Source organism: Penicillium rubens (genome assembly GCF_028828025.1).
Source record: "Penicillium rubens strain IBT 27055 chromosome Unknown utg000003l_segment0_segment0, whole genome shotgun sequence".
NCBI classification, from domain to species: Eukaryota; Fungi; Ascomycota; class Eurotiomycetes; order Eurotiales; family Aspergillaceae; genus Penicillium; species Penicillium rubens.
The window spans coordinates 8,786,887-8,808,308 of record NW_026890601.1 but is presented as its reverse complement, the minus strand read 5'-3'; the positions used below and the strand labels follow the sequence as shown (position 1 = coordinate 8,808,308).

General features: G+C 51.0%; 8 protein-coding genes across 8 annotated transcripts; 3 read left to right on the top strand and 5 right to left on the bottom strand.

Annotated features, from left to right (window-relative positions):
• Positions 1-1,817: 1,817 nt before the first annotated feature.
• Positions 1,818-3,383, bottom strand: N7525_009598 (cytochrome P450; the record flags this gene model as incomplete). The annotated part of the gene is made up of 2 exons (XM_002563653.2): positions 1,818-1,952; positions 2,016-3,383. The coding sequence occupies 2 exons, from the start codon at positions 3,381-3,383 to the stop codon at positions 1,818-1,820; spliced, it is 1,503 nt and encodes a 500-aa protein (XP_002563699.2).
• Positions 3,384-3,816: 433 nt separating this feature from the next.
• Positions 3,817-5,983, top strand: N7525_009597 (Zn(II)2Cys6 transcription factor; the record flags this gene model as incomplete). The annotated part of the gene is made up of 3 exons (XM_002563652.2): positions 3,817-4,264; positions 4,312-5,472; positions 5,526-5,983. Coding segments are annotated over 3 exons (2,067 nt in total), but the record flags the coding sequence as incomplete, so codon positions are not given.
• Positions 5,984-6,206: 223 nt separating this feature from the next.
• Positions 6,207-10,090, bottom strand: N7525_009596 (uncharacterized protein; the record flags this gene model as incomplete). The annotated part of the gene is made up of 2 exons (XM_002563651.2): positions 6,207-7,468; positions 7,525-10,090. 2 exons carry the CDS (start codon positions 10,088-10,090, stop codon positions 6,207-6,209), a joined length of 3,828 nt encoding a protein of 1,275 aa, XP_002563697.2.
• Positions 10,091-12,511: 2,421 nt separating this feature from the next.
• Positions 12,512-13,905, top strand: N7525_009595 (NAD(P)/FAD-dependent oxidoreductase; the record flags this gene model as incomplete). The annotated part of the gene is made up of 2 exons (XM_002563650.2): positions 12,512-12,914; positions 12,968-13,905. 2 exons carry the CDS (start codon positions 12,512-12,514, stop codon positions 13,903-13,905), a joined length of 1,341 nt encoding a protein of 446 aa, XP_002563696.2.
• Positions 13,906-15,226: 1,321 nt separating this feature from the next.
• Positions 15,227-15,568, bottom strand: N7525_009594 (uncharacterized protein; the record flags this gene model as incomplete). The annotated part of the gene is made up of 1 exon (XM_061214791.1): positions 15,227-15,568. One exon carries the CDS (start codon positions 15,566-15,568, stop codon positions 15,227-15,229), a length of 342 nt encoding a protein of 113 aa, XP_061069222.1.
• A 16-nt stretch (positions 15,569-15,584) lies between these two features.
• Positions 15,585-17,165, bottom strand: N7525_009593 (uncharacterized protein; the record flags this gene model as incomplete). Its single annotated transcript, XM_002563649.2, has 1 exon — positions 15,585-17,165. The coding sequence occupies one exon, from the start codon at positions 17,163-17,165 to the stop codon at positions 15,585-15,587; it is 1,581 nt and encodes a 526-aa protein (XP_002563695.2).
• A 713-nt stretch (positions 17,166-17,878) lies between these two features.
• Positions 17,879-18,832, top strand: N7525_009592 (DUF1183 domain protein; the record flags this gene model as incomplete). Its single annotated transcript, XM_002563648.2, has 1 exon — positions 17,879-18,832. The coding sequence occupies one exon, from the start codon at positions 17,879-17,881 to the stop codon at positions 18,830-18,832; it is 954 nt and encodes a 317-aa protein (XP_002563694.2).
• A 312-nt stretch (positions 18,833-19,144) lies between these two features.
• Positions 19,145-21,137, bottom strand: N7525_009591 (transcription factor TFIIIB subunit BDP1; the record flags this gene model as incomplete). Its single annotated transcript, XM_061214790.1, has 2 exons — positions 19,145-21,051; positions 21,110-21,137. 2 exons carry the CDS (start codon positions 21,135-21,137, stop codon positions 19,145-19,147), a joined length of 1,935 nt encoding a protein of 644 aa, XP_061069221.1.
• Between the last annotated feature and the right edge of the window lie 285 nt (positions 21,138-21,422).

Genomic DNA, 21,422 nt, shown 5'->3' with positions numbered 1-21,422 from the left:
TAGATGCAGCATATAAAAGGCTTGCTCTTTGCTAGATTTAACGATCCCACATTCTTCTTTCTCTCTCTCTCTCTCCTCTGGCAACAGAACAAGAACAAATGCTACTGGCATAGACTTTGCGAAGCAAATCGACAAGCCCAAAACTCCGGCGGGCTTCTTCCACTGGTGGTGTGTTATACGACCATCAAGACTATATATAGACCCCCAGTCTCTTCTACCATCCCAGCACATCTCATTAATTCGAGATGCCTTCCCTGTTCTGTCAGCGCTCACATTCTCCTGACTTGTCGGCAGTTCACAAGAGATCAATGGAAGCTTGTTGGGGAAAGTGAGCCCGAGATGGAATCAGAGGTTTGCCAGTCGGTTACACCCTTACATCCTTTCAGGGCACTGCTGAAATCGTCCAGTCAGGTTGTACCATCAGCGAGCAATAAGTCAGGCAACTTCGCCCAGCAGGCCGCAGTAGGCCTACGATTGCGGCTCCCAGGCACTCCAGGGCCGGAGGCAATTACAACCGAGAAACTATACATATACAGCTATGCGAAGATACAACCTGCTACAACACCAAGCTTGAAAAAAAAAGACAACAGAAGGAGACACCAAAAATGACACAGCAACTGCAGGAGTGTGGGCATGCTCTTTAAGGCAGACTGATCTTCGTCACCGCTATGATGTCGGAACGGGGAGCTGGTATAACACCCAGGAATCTACCATCCATAGGATCAAGTACACCCATTACAGCTGGGAAGAAATGACACGGGTGCATGGCACAGCTTTGTTATGGATGACAATTAGAGACACTGATACTGTCCAACGGGCCTCAGGCAGTGTCTTGTGCTTAGGCGAACTACAGCACGACACGTCGAAAGCACTACTCTTTCAAAACTTTGAGGAACCACTGAGGCCCAGGGAGGACGTGGAATCCACAATGGCGAGGATCTTTCTTCTCTGAAAGGGGGTTCCGGGATCCTCTCGCCTCAAGCCAGAAACTTGCGAATCATGACGATAGGATGCATCTATACGTTCTGAAAAGCTCTGCACTTTTCAAGGAGGCTGCAAAAGCGTAAGCCTATTTGAGAGGAGAATCAGCCGTTGGAGGGTGTTTTATGATTGTCAGGCATTATATCTCGGATACCTCATCGCCTTAGGCGAAAAACCAAAATGCAAATGAGAAGGGTTCTACCAACGTGTTTTTGAGACAGCCGATGCTATTTGTGAAATCGAAGCGGTGTTTGTTGCTCCATAAATGTAAGATTCAATCCGAGCGAGCAAAATCGACCAAATGGAGCTCGAATACCGAAAATGGAAATGTGGGGCGTGCATCCCCTTTGGAGATTGGAACCTCCCGCGGTCTCCACAACGCTTAACTATATTGAGTGGAGTCTAAGGACAACTCTTCAATCGAGATGTGGTATTACTCCTCTGAGAGTCTGGTATGACATTTACACATGTGTAAAAGAAATCCATTTAGCCTCTAAGGTTGCGTACTAAAAACTACTTTCTCCTTGTTCTGTACATGTACGCGAAGATCACCTGGACGGGTACATACACGTAGTTGACCATGGGCGCTGTCCAGTAGTTGAAGCCTAGTGGCAAGGTGCCTTTAATTACGGGTGCTATCGCCCATTTCATGCAGTACTAGTTTTGTGTGCCAGAATGGCTCCTAGACTTTTTGAGCAGTAAGACCAATCTATGGTACGCAGCCCCTTGGGATTGAGGCTACGATGTAGAACGCGGAAGCATTTCGACTACGTTCAAATTTATGCTTGGTTGGCTCATGTCTGGCAGCGGGAACTGCGTTGTATGCCCGTCGGGCTTTACATCAGACATTCCTTCTTTTTGGAGGGAACTAGATCCCTCCTTGTGATCTTCATCGGAACTGGGGGCGGATACTTGACTGCGCTGATTCTGATACCCTCTCTCACATCTTGGTTAGGATCAACTAGTTCCAGCTACGTAGATTTGTCAGTTCACTTAGTGGTCCTTTTCCCAGAATTCGGGGAGGAGTTACTCACATCGAAATTCATCAGCAACAGTGGCAGCGTCTTCTTCATCTCCAACCACGCGATGTGGACTCCCGTGCAGATCCTTTTGCCGGCACTAAAAGTGAGGAACGAACGATCCATTTGTCGGCGCTGGTCTTCATTTGCTTCAATCCACCTCTCCGGTTTATATAAATCCGAATCAATGCCGTAGACGTCTTTATCTAGGTGAGTGGCATCGATCTGACATCCAACGATAGTGTCCCCAGGGATGAATTTGCCCGCGACAGTCACGCCTGCCGGGGGAACGACTCGGTCAAGACCCCAGGATGCGATCGGGAGAAGTCGCATCGACTCCTTCAGTACCGCATCGAGGTAAAGCATGTGCTGCACCTCCTTCCATTTAGGCGGGCTAGACAGTGTACCAGAGCGGAGGCTTTCTTCGATCTCTTGCAAAAGCTTGGCCTTCGCGGTGGGATTCTTTGAGAGGAAGTATAGTGTATATGTCAGAGTACCAGCCGTGGTGTCGGCGCCTGCACCAATGGTGGACATGATGATACCCAGGATCTCATCTTGTCGCAAGAGGTCGGGGTATTTGGCTTGGCCTTCAAGGAAGCTGGAGCAGAGATCGGCATAACTTTGCTTATTGGGATCATTCCTCCTCGCTTCTAGCTTGCTCATCCCAACCATAGCAAGTGGACTGTCACCGACTCCCCGTATAAGCGTAGCAAGTCGGCTCTTATTTAGAAGGAAGTCTGCGTCGGGCATCGCGCCCCATTGGCCCCAATGGTCGAATCGCGCCATGACGGCAGCAAGCGTCCCGTCAATATCGTCGCCCTTGGCCAGTAAGCCGAGGGTGTCGCTGAAAGCAATACGAATCAACATGTCCATAGCGAAGAATTGAAGCCACTGGCCGACGTCGGTCTCCGGGTTCTCGGTGAGGATATCGACAAGCTCCTTGCCGGTGGCTTCGATAGAATCTTCGTAGTTCAGTAGAGAGTTTGTAGTAAAGGCACGGCCGACTGATTTGCGGACCGCCGTGTGCTGTTTCTCGCTCATGGCGATGATGCTGGGCACAGCCCGCTTCTTGCTTATGGGAACCGCCCCATAGTAGGAAGGGCCCTTCTTCCATGTCGGGTTTGTGCTGTAGACGATAGGAATGGCTGCTGGGTCACTGATGCTGACATGGTTGGGCCCCAGGCGTACGAGTTTTCCGTGTTTCTTGTGCAGTGCGATGAGCCTGGCAGTGTGGCCTTTGGTATTCTGAGAACGGAATCGCCAAAGATCCGTGAACTTGGCCCAGAATGGACCGGGGATATCCGCTAGCCGAAGGTAGGACCTCAGCAGTCGCGCGACAAGGATGCCAACTACGGCAATGATGATACCGATAGCAGCTGGCATCTTGAGGCAGGCGTAGTACTGAAGAAAATAAGGTCGCCTGAAGAGCAGGTTGACTTATACCAGGCTAGAGAACCACATGATTGCAATTTTAAACTTGGTCAGTTGAGCTGAGCGCAGTGTCGCATCTGTTTTGGATCCAACGCTGTATCGGTTCTCTCATTCCGCCCTTCCTAACGTTGCATAGCGGCGCGTTGGAAATGGCGCGGAGGTGATAGGGTGGTGAGGGACTGATCGGGCCCTAGATCCCGATGACGGCAGCTGCATCCCTGCGTTTGTTATTGGCTGCAGAGTTCATGTTGGGGCAACTGTACCCCGAGGATAAGCTCTTCCCAACCCGAAATTGTGTTGTACCTGTCCGCTCTGGCTGTTAACTCGAGATTCCCTGTGAGTTCTCCCCAGAATTGTGGGGAAACGAAGTTTTTTGCTCCCTCAGCCTCGGACCGTCACCGTCTCCACATCCCCGCATCGGGTGGATGAAATTGAACTGCCCATCGATGACAATTCTACTCTGGATCAATCTGTCGATATGCAAGCGTCTAAGGCAATTGCACGTAGGCAACACGCCCCCTCGGGCGTCCTCAAGCGGTCGGCCAAGGCATGCACCCGATGCCGGAAAAGGCGGACGAAGTGTACTGGGGATCCTCCACACCCATGCAAAACATGCAGAGACGTCGGACATACCTGCGTTTACTCTGAGACTGAGAAACGGGTCACTGTTCCCGAGAGCTACCTTATTGAGCTTCAGACTCAAGCTCGAAGAGCCATCAATGCCCGAGACCATCGCGATCGCCCTTCGGATCTGGACTCGATATCCAGTCCGGATGTCGAGCTGGAATTTACGAGCAGCAACAACTGGGTTCTAGGAAGCTCTGGGCAGTACCGTACGTTGACATCGGCCTTCTGCGGCTTACTGAGCTGACTCGAGCAGATTTCATTGGCAACTCGTCATCAACTTATATCGCCAATCGGCTCAACCCGACGACGGAGAACTTGGATTGGCACATGTATCCCCACTACGAGGATACTGGCTGGCTACGACGGCCCATTAATCCTGAAATCCCGCTACTACCACCATTTGACCTAGCAAAGCGCTTGTATCGTGCACAGCATGCGTACATTGGCACAATCTTCTCGTTTCTCAGTGACACAGCCTTCTATAAACGGCTTGAGCGAGTGTATGCTCGAAGCCCAGATCTAGATAATAGGGATGAATGTCTGGTCTACTGTCAGATACTCCTCGTATTTGCCTTTGGGCAGATGTACTCAATTAACCAGTGGGTTGGGCACGAGGGACCGCCTGGATTCCAGTACTTCAAGCACGCCCTTGCCTTTCTACCAAGTGTGTTTGAGGACGGCTCCATCCTATTCATTGAGGTGTTGAGCTATGTTGCGTACTTCATGCAGACCATCAACCGAAGGGATGCGGCGTACGTGTACATCGGCATCGCCCTCAGAATGGCCATTTCTCTCGGGCTACACCAGGAAGTTCTCGACCAAGAAATTGACAGTGAAACACGGGAGCACCGACGAAGAATCTGGTGGTCTACCTACAGCATGGAAAGGCTACTTTGCGTTACTTCTGGACATCCGATAACAATCCAAGACGAGGACATTGATCTTCTCCCTCCCTCTCCCATACCGGGCGAGGACAGCCACACAGCTTCCGTTCTGGCCAATTACACAGAACTATCCAGAATACACGGAATAATAGGGGAGAAAATATATCGCAAGAAACAGAAGTCAGGCCCTGAGATATCCGCCTGCACCCAGCACATTATGAGAAGACTAAGTGACTGGTTTGAGCGGCTACCAGTGTCCATGCAGCTGAATCCTTCCGACATGAGCCAGGCACCACACCGGGAGGTTGTTTCGACGTACTTGCACTATTATCATTGTATCAACATGACGGCTCGCCCGATTCTGCTGTACGCTGTTCAGCGACAGTTGACAGCAAGTTCCCAGCGTCCGAATACGACTCGATGGGAAGACGGATTCTCCACGGAGATGGTTCATGTCATTGACACAGCCATATCTGCTGCAAGATCTACCGCCTTGATACTCAACACCGCAGCCAAACATAATATCGTTGGTAAGTCAGCAGAGTCCTAAAGATAGAGAGATCTATTTCCTAATTATCACCAGCAACATATCGGTTCATCGATGGGGAACAAGCCTTCTCCGCGGCCCTGCTTCTTGTAATGGTCAATATCGCCTTCCCATATAAAGAAACGAATGCCTCTGCAATGGAGATGGCTCTCGATGTTTTGCAGACGATGGCAGAGAAGGGCAACAGGTATATTCGGGCTTGCCATTCACTTCTCACCAAGATCAAAAGTTCCGTCAAAACAAAGGATTCAAATCCCGCGAACAATGATGAACAAGTGCAAGTAAGGGACCAAGTACAGGGCAATAGTATGTCTACAGAGAGTGTCATTGTTGCAGGACTTCCCAACGACCAGGCTCAGTCGTTTAATTTGGACTTTGAAGGAGACCCCGGTCTATGGGCAGAAGTGCTGGACTCCATTGACATCGATATGGATAGACAATGGGTTGAGTCGGCTCTGTTACGGGGACAGCCGGAGACGGCGAATCAGTTGTAAAGTGCTATAATTCAATGACTGTTGATGAAATGAACCCATTATCCTCACTTGCCAGTACTTTACTTTCCCCGAGTAATCAGGAGGGTTGATAGTTTAATTGGAATCTGAAACGAAGTGAGAATGGTGGTTGTTTTGCCACTCTAAATCCTCGTACACATGTGTAGTATTCTCCATGTAAATCTCAATTGAACGGTCTCGTTAATCACTATGGACAAAGTTGGTACTATGTACAGTGGATTCCATTCTGTGCAGTCTCCTTGCTGCCATAGCCACCTCCACCGGGAGTCATAATGACAACCCTGTCGCCAATCTTCATGGGTACACTACCCTTTCCGCCCATGTTAACTCTCCTTTCCTGACCAGTATGCCTATCCGCCGTGAGCCAGAGGTTCAGACCAGTTGATCCAGGCCCGCCGCCCTCCATACCATACGGCTGGTGAACACGGCGCTCGGATAGGATGGAGCACTGCACTGGGGCCAGGAATTCGATTTCTCGAGTCACACCATCACCTCCCCTATTGCGTCCCGCGCCCCCAGTGTCATCGCGGAGCTCGAAGCGGCGCAGCACGCATGGGTATCGTTTCTCAAGAATCTCAGGATCAGTAATGCGGGTGTTCGTCATGTGCACATGCACACCACTTTCTCCAACCCAGCCATCACCTGCACCAGCTCCACCAGCAATAGTCTCATAATAACCGAAGCCCGGTGTGACCTTTCCTGTCTCATCCACCTTGGCATCAACGCCGAATGTCAGGTTATTCAGACAACCCTGAGAGGCGGCACATGCGTGAAGCGCCTTGAGAACCACATCGGTGACTCGCTGACTGGTCGTTACGTTACCGCCGACAACGGCAGAGTCGCCGGTAGGGCTCAGGATGCTAGGTTTTGGGATCCTGATATCAATGGGACTCAAGCAGCCTTGGTTCAGAGGGATATCCGACTTGATCATGCAACGCAAGGCATATATAATCGCCGAATGGGTGATAGCCTCGGGAGCGTTAATGTTACCACGGACCTCCGGACCCGTACCGTCAAAGTCAAAGACGGCCGCGCCTTCCTTGTCAATCGTGATCGTGAGCTTGATGGGTGTACCGTCGTCCATAAAGTCCAAGGCCTCTAGCGGACGGCCGCCGTAGCGGTGGTACATATCCTTGAGAAGGTTTCGCACGGCCAATTCGGCTGTGCGCTGGATCTCGTACATATACATCTGCACAGTTTCCAGCCCGTACTCCTCAATCAGGTTTTGAATCAATGTGATGCCACGAGCGTTGGCGGCAATCTGAGCTTTGAGGTCCGAGATGTTGTCGCTCAGGTTTCGGCTGCCAGAGCAGCCTTCGTACTTGGATGGGATATCAAGGAAGAGCTCGCGCATGCGGTCTTCGTTGAAGATACCATTAGAAACGACCTTCTCCGACTCGATGGCTGCACCTTCCTGCCATAGCTCAGTTGAGTTGGGAGGCATGGATCCGGGGAGGATGCCGCCGACTGTAACCGATATCGTCAGTACATGCGGACCAGATAATTTGAGAAATATTACTTACTGTCTGCATGGTGGCCGCGCGAGGCGACGTAGAAGATGATTTCGTCGGTTCCTTGCTTGAACACAGGGGTGACGACGGTCACGTCGGGCAAGTGGGTTCCGCCAGACATAGGGTGGTTCGAAACCAAGACATCACCATTCTTAAGCTGCCCTTTCCAGCGGTTATGCTGGTATCGAACAGCAAACTGCATTGATCCTAGATGGACCGGCACGTGGGGAGCGTTAGCGACAAGTCCGCCATCGGGGGAGAATAGAGCGCAAGAAAAGTCGAGACGCTCCTTGATATTTGTCGAGACGGAGGTTTTCTGGAGGATACGGCCCATCTGCTCAGCAACAGACATAAATCTATGGCCAAAGATAGACAGACGGATAGGGTCAACCTTGGACGAGTACGTGGCCTCGCGGGGCGCGGACTCTAAATCGATGAGCACACATGTGTCAAGAATGTGGACGACGGCATTTGGATTGACCACGATAGTCTGAGTCTCGTCGATGATAATGGCAGGGCCGTGCAGCTTCACATTAGAGCCAAGATCTCGAAGCTGGTAGACGGGGGTGCTTCTGAATCCAGCTTGCGAGTCGAAGTAGACGTCTGTGTAATGGGCAGGTGCACATGCCTCCTTCAACGTTGCACCCTTGAGCTGTTGCAGGGGGCTGTTCTCCGCTGTCTTGTTCGCGGATGCGATCGTTCGGACGCGAACATCGTCAATGATGACTGGCCGCTGGAATGTGAAGTTAAACTCCCGACGGTGTCGCTCGATAAAGGCCGACAGGAAATCATTGTCCTCAGGCTTGAGGATCATCAGACTTGTGTCTGAGCCCTCATACCTCATGTTTAGGAAGATCTCATGTCTGAGTTGCTTCTCTATGAAACCTTGGGTCCGCAGCTGCTTGGTGTTGCGGTCAATAAGGCCCTGTAGCTTGCCTGTAATCAATTCCTCAGCTCCGAGATAGTAAGCAGCCGTAGGCTCTTGTGCCTCGTGGACGATTTCAGCAAGTGCGAGGCCATATACCGACAGGACAGACGAGTACTTGTGGATGATAATGCGCGAAATGCCGAGCGAGGCGGCAACGTTGCAGGCGTGCTGACCACCGGCACCACCGAAGCTTGCAAGGTGGTGAGCAGAAGTTTCAAATCCTCGGGCTTCCGTCAGATTGCGGATAGGTCTTGTCATTGATTCGTCGGCAACTTTGAGGAAACCTAGAGCAACTTCTTCGGCGGTAAGTTGAGTGACGCTGTGTTCTGAATTGATCTTTTCCGTTATCTCCTCAAACAGCTTCCGAGAAACTTCTCGGTCGAGGGGCTGATCCTCATTCGGGCCGAAAATCTTAGGGAAGTATTCAGGTAGTAGGCGTCCCAGGAAAAGGTTTGCATCGGTGACTGTGAGCGGTCCTCCTTTTCTATAGCAGGCAGGGCCAGGGTGTGCGGACGCAGATTCGGGTCCGACCATAAATAGGCCATTCTTCCAGAACAGAATAGTTCCACCTCCCGCGGCAACGGTGTTAATGTCGAGCTGCGGCGCCTGAATGCTGACACCTGAGATACTAGAGGAGAAGGTGTGGTCAAGGTGACCGTCGAACCGTGACACGTCGGTTGATGTGCCTCCCATATCAAAGCCAATAATAGGCACTCTCGCCTCTTCGTCCCAACTTGTCGAGGCATACCCAACGACACCGGCAGCGGGACCGGAGAGAATAGCTTTCAAGCCGCTGAACTTACGGAAGTCAACCAAGCCGCCGTCGGACTGCATGAACTCGACTCGACAACCGTGCGAGCCTGCTAAGCCGCCATCGAAATTTTCTGAGATGGAGTCGATGTAAGATTTAATGACCGGGGTGAAATAGGCGTCGGCAGTAGCAGACATGCCGCGAGGGACCACCTTGATCATAGGCTGCAACTGGGACGATAGTGCGACTGAGAAGCCTAGCTTGGAGGCAATCTCGCTAACCTTGAGTTCATGGTCGGGACAGGCGAACGAGTTGATAAGAGCAACAGCCACTGAGCGGTAGCCCTGCTTCTTTAGAGCTTCCAGGTCTGCAGTGATCCTTTCAATATTTAGTTCCCGAGCCACGTGGAATGTCTCCCCAGTAATGCCCTTAATCCCTCGGAAAGACGACAGAGCCTCCGGGGATGAACGGGGATGCGAGGGGATGATACGCTCGTCAATCTCGACAACATCCTCGAACAAGACATCGGGACGCCTCGCTGAGAGGTCGAAGATGTCGGGACGGGCCTGGTTGCCAATTCTAAGAAGGTCCTTGAAACCCTTGGTGGCCAGGAGGGCAGATCTCATGCCTTTGCGCTCCAGAAGGGCATTGGTGGCAACTGTGGTGCCCATTCGTAGGCATTCTATGTTGTCCAATTGAAGGGGCTGTCCTCTGGGTAACGTCGCACCAGTAGCGGTCTCAAGGACTCTGCGGATGCCTTCTGTGGGCGCATCTTGGTAGTTGGAAGGGTCGACGGAAAGGAGTTTGAGGACGATGTCAGGCTTGCCGGGCACAATGGCATGAACGTCGGTGAAGGTGCCGCCACGGTCAATGGAAACCTTGATCTTGTTGCCTGACATTATAAAATAAAGGAACGAGGGTGTATATTTTTTCACGGCTGTCTTGCTCCTCTAGCATCAGTCATCAGAGAGGCAACGGACCGGATATTTATATATACCTCCGATGTAGTGGATCGTCGGCGACGTACAGTCCCCAACTCGGCAAAACTGTGCAGTGCAGTTACATGGTTTGTAGGAGCCCATTCTATCTCCGTCATCTATGGGAATGGAAGGTCAAAGCGTCGGGACCCACTGCCCGAGGATTAACCTTGCGGGGGTGGAGGCCCGACCCGAAGATGAAGATAGGGATGGCGAACCCGATCAGTGGAAGTAGAGGTGGCTTTCAAGGCACCGACACACCCCGCCCTACCCTGGATTCCTTCTTTACAGTCAATCTCTCTCAAGCTGAACAAGAGTGGCACGAGCATGACCAATACGAGATCTTCTGGGCCCCTGGCTGGTCGCTCCGAAAGACAGTGAAGAACCATCGCTTGGATAAAACGGGATAACTCCTGGCCAGGCGAGTCAAATATTGGTTGAGAGACACCGTATTGTTTCGTACAGAGAGCAAGGAGTACTTCTTATTTTCAACACCAATGCGTGTATATAACGATGATTCCAGCAGCGACAGTCAAACCATCTGATCACCTCCCGAACCAGACCAGCCGTATTCGTCGTCCGTTCTCATGCCTCTGTCCAACTTGGATTGTTTACGTATTCGTTCCGTCTGTATTATTCTGACTTTCTCCCGGACTCTTGGTCTCTGCTGGCGACAGCTTGGAGAATTCGTTGGAACTCTCCCGACCCTCATCGTCTATAGCTGTATCATCAAGTGACTTTTCGAATACATCGAATAAGTGCGACTCCCTTGTCACGCTTTTGTTTCCATCAATCATTAGGTTAGACTCATAGCTCACTCTCTGGGATCGCGCTGGCTCTTACCACGTTCAAGATAGCCGTACGATAGGCCCCCAAAGGCTATTCCTTGTTCCCCGATACTTCAACATCTTTCTTGTTGAAAAAGCTCGTGGCCGTACTGAGGATGAGTTCTTGATGTTTTCGACTGACATTGGAGAGTCCTTTTCTTGGGCTCGAACATTGTTTAGAACCCGTTGAAGAAAACTGCTTTCTGTTTCGTCTATCTCGCTTGTCGTGCTTGCGATAATGGTCTCTGGTTAATTGTGATTAGTTAGGCAGCTGTATTGGAAATGAAAGCATCTGGTGGCCATACTTTCGTCAAGTATCCAAAGCCAGAGCTGATTCACGACACCTTTCTAAATGTCTATACCATAGTCTAGTATAAATCCCCTAACTCTGTCCCCTATTCTCTCAGCTCTTTGAACCTCTACCTCTCAGATTTATTAGATTTGGAGCCACCTAAAGAGCAGATCTTTGATAGTAGAGAGCTGCTAATAGCCTCTCTGCACGTCAGCATGCTCTTTCCCACGGCTATGCTATCACTACTGTACGATCAAATACGAATCAAAATATATGCCTAGGTTGTGATCGTGGTGGCACCTACTATGATTGAATCAATGCGCCAAGGTTGGCACCTCGTCCTCCAGGACTGAACCTTTCTCTCCCTCTCAACCTGGGGCTGACGATTCTGACAGCCTGCTAATTGAACTCAAATTCATTCGGCTATCTAAGCTTTTGCTGTACAGAGCCTGCGGGGTTGCATTTGTTTTTAGAGATACCATACTACTATACCCAGGTAGGCTATTCGCTAACTAGTTTCTGATCTCCACCAACCATATATCACAACAGACTAAGTTGAGTATCATAGTAGCTGAACCTTATGCAGGGGTCAAGGGGCCAAATATACGACATGGCTTCTGCAAAGGTTGATTAAAAGGAAACCCAACATCATCTACTTGTCAACCTATTACCGATATACGGAGTAAACAGACTACCTTTGCAAATGCGGATGCGAAGATTTCAGATTTCAAAATGTTAGGAATATGTATCCGTGCCGACCCCTATGTTTGTGATAGTTATTACACCATGCATATTGTTGGGGCGAGGCGTCAGGGTCACACACAAAATTGATGTGCTATCTTTGCCGATCTTTGTTTACTAGTCAATTTTACACGGCATTGGCATGGGCAAAAGAGACTCGTTTGTTCTGAAGTATACACTTCGTCAGGTCGAGAGTGGAGGGTGGCTAGCTGAAGTGGACACACTATTGTATTGGCGCGTCATCATTCGCCAGAATCAAAGGGATCTGCGTGGCTTATGGGGTCCCCTGAAGCATTATAGACCCAACAACCAATCCAAGCAAGGGAGCAGATCTTCAGCGATCGGATGCACGGGCGGCTTAGCACGCAGCATAGAGCTAGTAGTATGGAAGTAACAAAACTTTCATGTGGAACAGATAAAACAAGGCGACTGAGTGACAAATGTAGCCCATTTTTCAATATAAGTAGAGGCCTGCCCCCTCAGATGCTCAATTCACAAACCGTCAAGGAGTTTTCCCTCTGCAACCCCGCAGACATGGTGTATCTCAAATCGTCTTTCTGGCGCTTTTGCCTTCTTTGCCTTCCGCTTTCTTCTGCCCTCATTATCCCCCAGAGCGTTCTTGCTGAAGATGCAGAAGATACGGTCTCCGACGTCACCCGGCAGCTTGAGACCAATGAGGTCGAGTTCAATATAACCGACTACACGTCGCCGGGAGAGTGGGAACCTACCGCGTGGGACTACGATGTTGCCATTGTCGGCGGTGGGCCTGCCGGGTTGGCTGCGTCCATGTCTCTCGCTCGAGTTGCCCGCACATCCATCTTGTATGATTCGCAGGAGTATCGGAATGGGCAGACACGATACATGCACGATGTTCTCGGTCAAGACGGTGGGTATTATGTCTGCTCCTATAATGAAGGGCTGGGAGCTGATTGTATCTAGGCGAGGTGCCACTGAAGTTTCGAGCGGCAGTTCGAAAGCAAATCGATGAACTGTACCCTGACTATTCCTTCTGGGCCACGCGCAAGACAAAGGTCATTGGCATTATTCCCCTCGAGAAGGGCTTCCGTGTTTATGACGACAAAGGCGGAACGGTCACAGCTAAGAGGGTCATCATGGCCACAGGTATCAAGGACGTGCTACCCAACAAGCCGGGATTTGCCGAAGCCTTTGGAAGGGGCGTGTTCTGGTGCCCCTGGTGCGATGGCCACGACTATAAGGACCGCAAAATGGTCGTTTATGGCAAACTAGCGAGCGCCATTGGGTCTGCCTTGAACGTGAGAAAGCTGACCACTGATATAACCATCGTGACCGGCGGGCCTCTCACGAAGGAGGACAAGGATGCGGCAGAGGCACGCTGGCCGGGCTGGGAAACCGTCATCAAGAATACGTACAAGATCCCTATCAGGGAAAACGAAATTACTAAGGTCGAGCGCACCACGACCAAAATGGAACCCAAAGATGACGAGTATAGAGTGCATCTGAACGGCGGTAGTCCCAACCCTATCGTCACGAACGGAATGCTCATTTCCGTACCTACCACTCAGACATCGAGCCTTCACAAACAGCTGCGCTTGGAGATGGATGGAGGTTCTGTCAAAGTCAAGAGCAACATGGAGTCAAGCATCAATGGGCTCTATGTTGTCGGCGATGCCAACAACGACGGGTCTACCAATGCGTATCACGCCATGTGGTCAGCCAAGCGGGCGGTTGTCAGTGCCCACGTCTCTATGTCCAAGCAGGAATACCTAGATGCAGTTCCTACAGCCATGGTGGCCGCGGCGGGAGGAGATGAAGACTTCTACCGTCTCCAGATTCAGGATCTGGAATTCCAGGTTGGCGATGACGTTGAACAGATGTTCAAGGCGCTCGGTGGTTAAGCACTTGCCTGGTGTAATACATCGATATGGGTTAGCGTGAAGGAGGGCTTGCTGAAAGCCGTGCGGGATGGTATCCCCTTAAAAGTCCTCTAGAAACCGCTCAACGCAGCAAGATCTCTATATAAAGCCGCAAAATGCATTGCTTTATCACTGTCCTCGCCCCCGAAGCTGGGTTTCAATCCTCGTGAGAGTAGAAGATCGAGAACAGCAATATCCCCCCTTGGGGCTGCGAGTGTAAAAGCCGAGTTTGTGTCATCGGAATTTCCACCGACTGACATTTGTATCAGCTCCCGTATCGAGTAAAGGATCTGACAACAGCAACACGGCTCATGCATTCGGCAGCAAGGAGGAGTGTTCTGCCTTCAGTAGTGCCCATTCCCATAAGCTTTGTCCCGCCCCGATCAAAAAGCAATTTGGCTCCAAGATCAAAGTCGAAACCGAATGATCCAGCCTCAAAATCCATGCAGTCATAGACCAATCACCCTTTGAACCATGTTCTCAACACAGTCGCCCCGAAAAGTTTTCCCTTGCTTAAATCGCGGTCTACAGCGATGAAACTTCGTTCTACACTTCTAGGCTGCTGGTTTGTCCTTGCGCTCTAACTACGTGTGCACATGTTTACTACGGAAGTCATTTGCCACATCTAGCAAGGCCGCTAGACTATCGCGAGGCTCCATGGCGAATGCCTCCAGTGCCCAGACAATATAAGTGTATACATCTAAATTCAGACGGTTTTCCGGCTCCAGCTCTCGGATCGTATGGAGGTACAACTAGTTGGCGGAGCCCTCTTGACAGGATGTGATCCCATACTTGAAACACATGCGTACTCCACATTCCAAGGCACGTTTCGCGTGAGACGAAAGCGTAATGGGGAGCTTTAAAAAGACCCGTCTCATGGCGTGCTCAGCTAATATAAGGCGAGTTAGAAGTATCTAGGTATACGCCGATTGTTATCGCCTAGATAACTAAGCCGAACGGCGAGCCCTGGAGAGCGGCGAAGTCGTCGATAGTATAGTTAGGGTAAGCTTACTCTTCCGCCTCTATACCTAAGCCCTATCAATAATTTCGTCTATTATCTATTAGCGCTCGAAATAGTCGTTTCTGACTACCTAAGACGCGATAACCGGGTTCCAAGGTTTAATATCTAACCCTTACTATCTTTAAGCTTTACTAGTATAGCGCCCTAGTATTATAAGCAGGAGATAAAACGAACTACCATCAACGGTATGCTTACTGCTAACGAGATCGAAGAGCAAAGCAGAGGGAAAGTAAGGTTGTTGAATACTCCGCGTTTTTAGAATCGACTTGGCCGGAGGTTATGCTACTCCAATATGAACCTCGTCTCTTTCAGCATAATGTTGGGGAAACAGTCGAACAGCTCATGATCCATGATTCCCCTAACATATATGAAGCCCACGAATTGCCAGTTTCCGTTGCTGGACCGTCGAAGCGCGACTGGGAACCGACTTCCATAGCATAAGACGATTCTGTCGTCTGGTTTGAGATCCGCGGGACCAAGGCCAACAAAGCCAGCAGCCGTGATGAAAAAGGAAACACCTCTTGTGTCTAGAAGCATGTAGAATTTGAATAAGCCGGCCCGCATATGCCCAACCTGCTCGCCCTGTGTCAATTGAGACCAAAATCCCCGATAAATTTCCGGCATTGTAGCCAAGGAAGGTTCAGACTATCGGGCGTGCCTTTCGCGGCCTGGCTGCTTTGTCCCATGCCCGAAACAGAGCTGCGATCCTGCTCAGCCGCACTGTTCCTAACTCTTGCGTCGAAGGGTATGTCAAAGAGAAATCAATTACTTTATAGTATGGACTTATGCTGGATATCCGCTGTCGGATGGACGAGTGTATTTCGCGTTCTTTGGAATTGAGACTTTTCAGATCAAACAACGCCACTAAACTGTTCGTCGAGGACGGAACAACGTAGTTGATGATGGTTTCAGCTGGTGTCGTCTTGCTCAGGCCAATGTATGTATCAACGCACGCAATGTCTTGGACGCAATCAAACTCAAGACCAGTGAGCACCAGTCTCCTAGGGCCATAAGGATTCAAGAAAACCTCGGCAGTCGTCTTGGGGTTTTTACGAGTCCAACTCTGCTGGTTGCTGGCAAAGTCAAACAGTTTGAATAAGCCGTATGATTCTTGCGGTTGCATAAGCTCAGAGACCTGGGTCACCAACCGTAGTGGACCTTGCTCAGCCTTTATGGTACGGATGGTCTGTTTCTCCCGTGGGAACGTAAAGTCGACGGTCCAGGTTGGCATGTCCCCAATCTTCTGCGAAGATAGCCTTGGTACTAAGCTCAGGATCCCCAGACTCCCTGTCGCGGCTATAGATGCATACGTGGCATGGGAAAAGACCTCCGAAACCGACTTGTCATAGTCTACCGTGATCAACCCCCTCTCCGTATTTGACAGCGAGGCCAAGGCACAGTAAACTTTATCGCGAGGATCTAGCGTGTTGGTCTGCCTAAGAATTGCAGTGAGGGCATGCAAGTTGTGCTCGCCCTTAGGGACACGCATGCGATTGTAATTTAGCATATGAAGATTGACAATGAGCATCTCCTTGACGGGGTCCCCCATCCCGGCGTCCTTGTCTCTTTTCTGCGCCGCGGGCCCATACGAATTCCATTCTTCCTTCGGCTCCATAAATCCTGCCCATTCCCTCTGGTATGGGCCAAACATGACAAGGGGGTCTCTCTTGGAGAGGACAAATTCTTCTATGACCCAAGCCCTCGACCACCATGGGTTGGCTGTCCCATCTGAGCATGCCTTGCGCAGAGCTGTAAAGAAATCACGTCCATCTTTCGAAGCATAGTCGATATCTTCGTCAGATTCGCCGAGCCAGACAATCACGCGACTTGCCTGGCTAAATATACGGCCAATTTGCTTGACTTGTCGCTTGCGCTCAGCTTTTTCCTGCTGGTTGATGCTGATTTGGTCAATCCATACTCGACGAGGACGGTCCCGTGTACGAACTCTTCGAAGAGCTCTTAGAAGATTGCGAGTAACAGGGAAGTCTGGAATACCATTTAGAGAGATCGTGCCATGGTTCTCCCAGTCACCCCAGACGTAGGACAGCGCCTCATAGTCACCTGAGGGATGAGAGGTGAGAGACTGTGGTGACACATGGCACCGAATCTTTTCCTTTCCAGAACCAGGCTGTATATCTATTACTCTCTTCTCATGGTCCGGGTCGATCTGCACTTCGGTAGGATAGAGCGAGGGAGGTCTTTGGAACCGGGCTTCATCCATGGCGGTACCTCTACGGGGTTTGAAGGATATTTAAAACAGAAAGCTTGTGTCGAATAATTGAGGTGCACTTCATTGTGCGAGGCTGCCAGGGATTTGTAATAGATAAATAGATCAGTGGACAGTGCTCTGATCGTCGGCGGAGCGATCACCAATGAATTTCAAATCGGATCCGCTAGAACGGATACTCTGTAGTGCCCTCTGCTGTCGCCTCGCCCCTCTCTTTGATAAATCGTCTCGGTCCGAGTGTCCATATCAGGCCGACGCCGAAAAGTGGGACGCCTTACATTGACTATACTACATTAGGAGGGACACCCGCACCTGGGCAGTGTAGTAGGACTTACATATTGGAGTTAGAATTCCGTCTGCACGACGGCACAATGCCAATGATAATTCCAATATTTGTCTTATATTCATGCGAATCAAAAGAAAAGGAGTCCTGGCCAGGAGGATACGATAATGCAAACAAAGCAAACAAAGCTACATAGATGAGAAGTTGACAGGTCTCCACTCTTCCTTCTCCAAGCAAGTCCAAAGGACACGAAATCCTTAAAAGAATCGCCACCTATTGACTCACAGCATTGGAGCCTAATCATCCGAAATGTGAATCGTGCTTACCACCAACCACTACCTCAGATCAACCTCAACCCATAGTGCAGGCACAACAGACCATATACCACAAGCCAGAGAGCTATCCAGCTCGCAAGCATCCAACCATGCACACTCTCCCAAAGCTGGCAATCACTGCCTTACTCCTCATCTCACCAGCGACATGCTTCTCAAACTCAAAACCACCAGGCAAAGACGCCATCCTATTATCAAATGTGCAATCCCTAACACTACGCGCGCACCGCATGACCAGCGCACGGCGCGTCTCTCCAATCCCACAACTCAGCTGCACAGGCCCATCAAAACAAATATGCAACCTCTACCAACCTGAAACAATGCGCTGCACAAACCAAGGCTACGACTACGACGTCGAAGACGTGCAGTGGACATGCACCGCAGACCTGCCGCCGGAGTTCAAGCTCGGCGCAACAGATGTTGTATGCGAGGGATACCGGAATGCTGATGATAAGTGGGTGTTGAAGGGGAGTTGTGGGGTTGAGTACCGGCTCCTCTTGACCGAGGCCGGGGAGAAGCGGTTTGGCAAGAAAGGCGGTGATGCGGAGTGGGATTGGACGAGTACGAGCCGGTCCGAAACTTGGGGTCAGAAGATTATGGCTGTGCTTGGGGAATTGATTTTCCTTGGCTTCATCGCTGCTGTTTTCGTCATGATCTTCTGGCCTATGTTAGCGCTGTTTTTCCGATGGGGGAATCGGCGACGCAGGGGTGGGGGTCAGGCTCCGGGGTGGGGTGGTTCCTGGGGAGGTGGTGGCGGGGGAGGTGGAGGTGGAGATGATCCTCCGCCTCCATACAGCAGTTTCGATCCTTATAAATCTGCTGCTCGTCCGCAGGGCTGGACGCCAGGTTTCTGGACTGGTGCGTTAGGCGGTGCTGCGGCTGGTTATCACATGGGAAGACGGGCTGATAGTGGATCGCGTGGTGCAATGCCAACAGGCAGGGTTGGTCAATATGACCCAGGCGAAGGCAGCTCGCGCTCGCGCTCGCCGCCGCGGTTCTCGTCTCCGACTGCTAGTACTGGGTTCGGGTCGACGAGGCGTAGGTGAATCATGCCTGTCTTCACCTGTCATTTACTACCGACTTGAGGAAAAGGAGATATCAAAAAGATGGCCAAAAAGGCCTTTTAAGAAAGGTCAAAAGAAGCAACAACTCGTTTACCGGTGGCTCTAATTTCTTTTGGCCATTATCAAACCGACACGTACACAATGGGAGAAATGTAATGAAGCAACAAATCAATTAGCTAGCAAACAGCCTGAAACTCCTGGCTCGATCAATGTGTATCTTGTAATCCCGCACTCAGAACGCCGTGACCTATTATTCTTCACTTCATATGATCCATGTCCATTAGAATCCCCGACTTAAGCCATGGGGAAGTCATCTATCGATCCCAGAACCTCCTCGGTTCCGCCTCCCTGGTTCTTCATGCTGGCCTTCTTGCGGGACTTCTTAACACCCGTCTTGTCGTTCTTGGCATCCTTCGCATCCTTGGAATCACCACTGGGGTTTCGAAGCATTTCCTCTTGCAACTCCTTCTCCTTAGTGTGTTGGTCCTCAATCCGCTTCTTCTCATCGTCAAGTTCTTGCTGAACAATCTTGGGATCATCATAGACGGTGTTCGTCATCTCTGAGTACGTCGCAATGTCGATAGTCTCAGACGGGCCCATCAAGGTCTCCTTGATTCGTTGCGGATCACGGCGCTCCTCATTGTTGAATTTCAACTTGATCTGACGACGAGATCTGCCCGGGAACATTTTGCTGATGACCATGAAATCCGTACCGAACATGCGGAGCCCGCGATAAAACAGATCTGTCAACTCTTCGTCCCATGTTTCAGTCTTTGTACGCTTGCCATACGAGGCCTGATTGACCTTTCGCGTGAACGAGCTTTCCACCACATCTTCGAGATCGCCGGCGGTTCGGGCGGCATCCGCGTGACGATCGACCTGCAAGGAAGCACTATCCAGCACGATCTCGCCGTTGACGATTCGCATAATGGGGCCACTTTGGGGTTTCCAATCGACTGGTTGCTCATTCTTCTCCTGTTCGGGTTCAGTTTGCTTGACGGGCGTTCCTGTTCCTGGCCCAGGGGTCCCGCCCTGCTTTTTCCGTTCTTCTTCAGCCTGATCGATCTTGCGTAGCTCTGTCTCGCGTTTGGACTTCTTTCCGGTTCTGAGATCTTTGCAAAGCTCAGACATTTTGACAACGTTCGGCAAGATCTCGACTGTCTCTGCGCCTTCCGGGGTAGGTTCGCGCTTCTTGCGGGTGCGCTTTGGCTTCTCGCTGCCCTCAAGATCCGAGGTACCGGCCTTCGAGTACTTTCGTTTCTTCGGCTTTGTGGGATCTGGGGTTGAAATATTGGATTCACTGGGTGTTGCGCTTGAATCTTCGATGGTAGGCACGATTGATTGGGAGCTTCGACGTCTTGCCGCTACGGATACCGATTTCTTCCGAGCTGGGACAGCTGTAGTGGATGAAGTTCGAGCGCGTTTTGTTGGTCGACGCTCAGTTGGGGCAGCTCGTTCAGTTTCAGGCGGAGGCTGGGGTAGAGTTTCATTTGAATCAACAAGGTTTTCTGCGGCCCGCGCTGTTTCAATCCTGGCATATTCCAAAAGAGCTGTCTCTGGTCCATGTTCCTCAGACGATGGAGGTTGAGCCTCGGTAGTCGGAACATTGGCAGGAGATGGGGTGGGTTGACTGGGAGGAGGGGTAGGCGGGGCGGTTGAGACAGGTGCGGGTTGCGAGATAGAGATGGCGGCAGTGCGCTTCTGCGGGACAGCTGGCTTTGGGATCGGAGTTGGCTTTGGGATTGCAGTCGGCTTGGGGATTGGAGTCGGCTTTGAGATAGTAGTTGGCTTAGGGATCGGAGTGGGCTTTGAGATCGGCTTTGAGATTGGAGTCGGCTTGGCGATGGGTGTAGCGGCGGTTGTAGCAGTAGACGTAGCAGTAGGTGCGACACTCTGTGTAACAATCGGAGCGGTGGTAGGAGTAGCGATCGGTGGAGTAACTGCAGTATCCAAAGCAACGGGTGTTTGTTCCGTGGTTGGCGCAGCGACTACCGCAGGTGAGGCCTCTGTGACTGCCCTTGCTTCTGGCTCTGCAGCCACAGGAGGCGTCAGATCAGAGGAAACTACATCTTTGGCTTTTTCCTTCTCCTCCTGGGCAGGCTCAGCTGACGACTGTTGAGCAACACTAGGTCGTCTCGCGGGCGCGGCGGCGGGCGCACGGCGGATAGGCGCCTTCGGGGCGAATTTCTTGCCGGTTTTATCTATCAAACACACAGTCAGAGATTGCACAGTTATAATTCACAGTCAGATAATACTCACTAATCGCAGAACTGGAAAAGGACTTCATGACTGCCCATTGCTGTAAGGTGTGGATTGATGAAGATCGTAAAAAGTTCCAGGCCGGGGAAGTGGGCGAGGATCACGTGATGGCACTAGCGGACGCTAAACCTCGTTGAAAATCCTCCTGTCTTCAACTCCTCGATCTCTGCCATCCCACCCCTTCTATCGTCTGCTCGCCCACCCTTCTTTCACTTCCACTTCTTTCGCTTTCGGTTACTGGACATTTACTCTTCTACCGGACTTTCCTTCGACAGGATTGGACACAGTCTCGAGATCTGCGTCTGGCTGACTG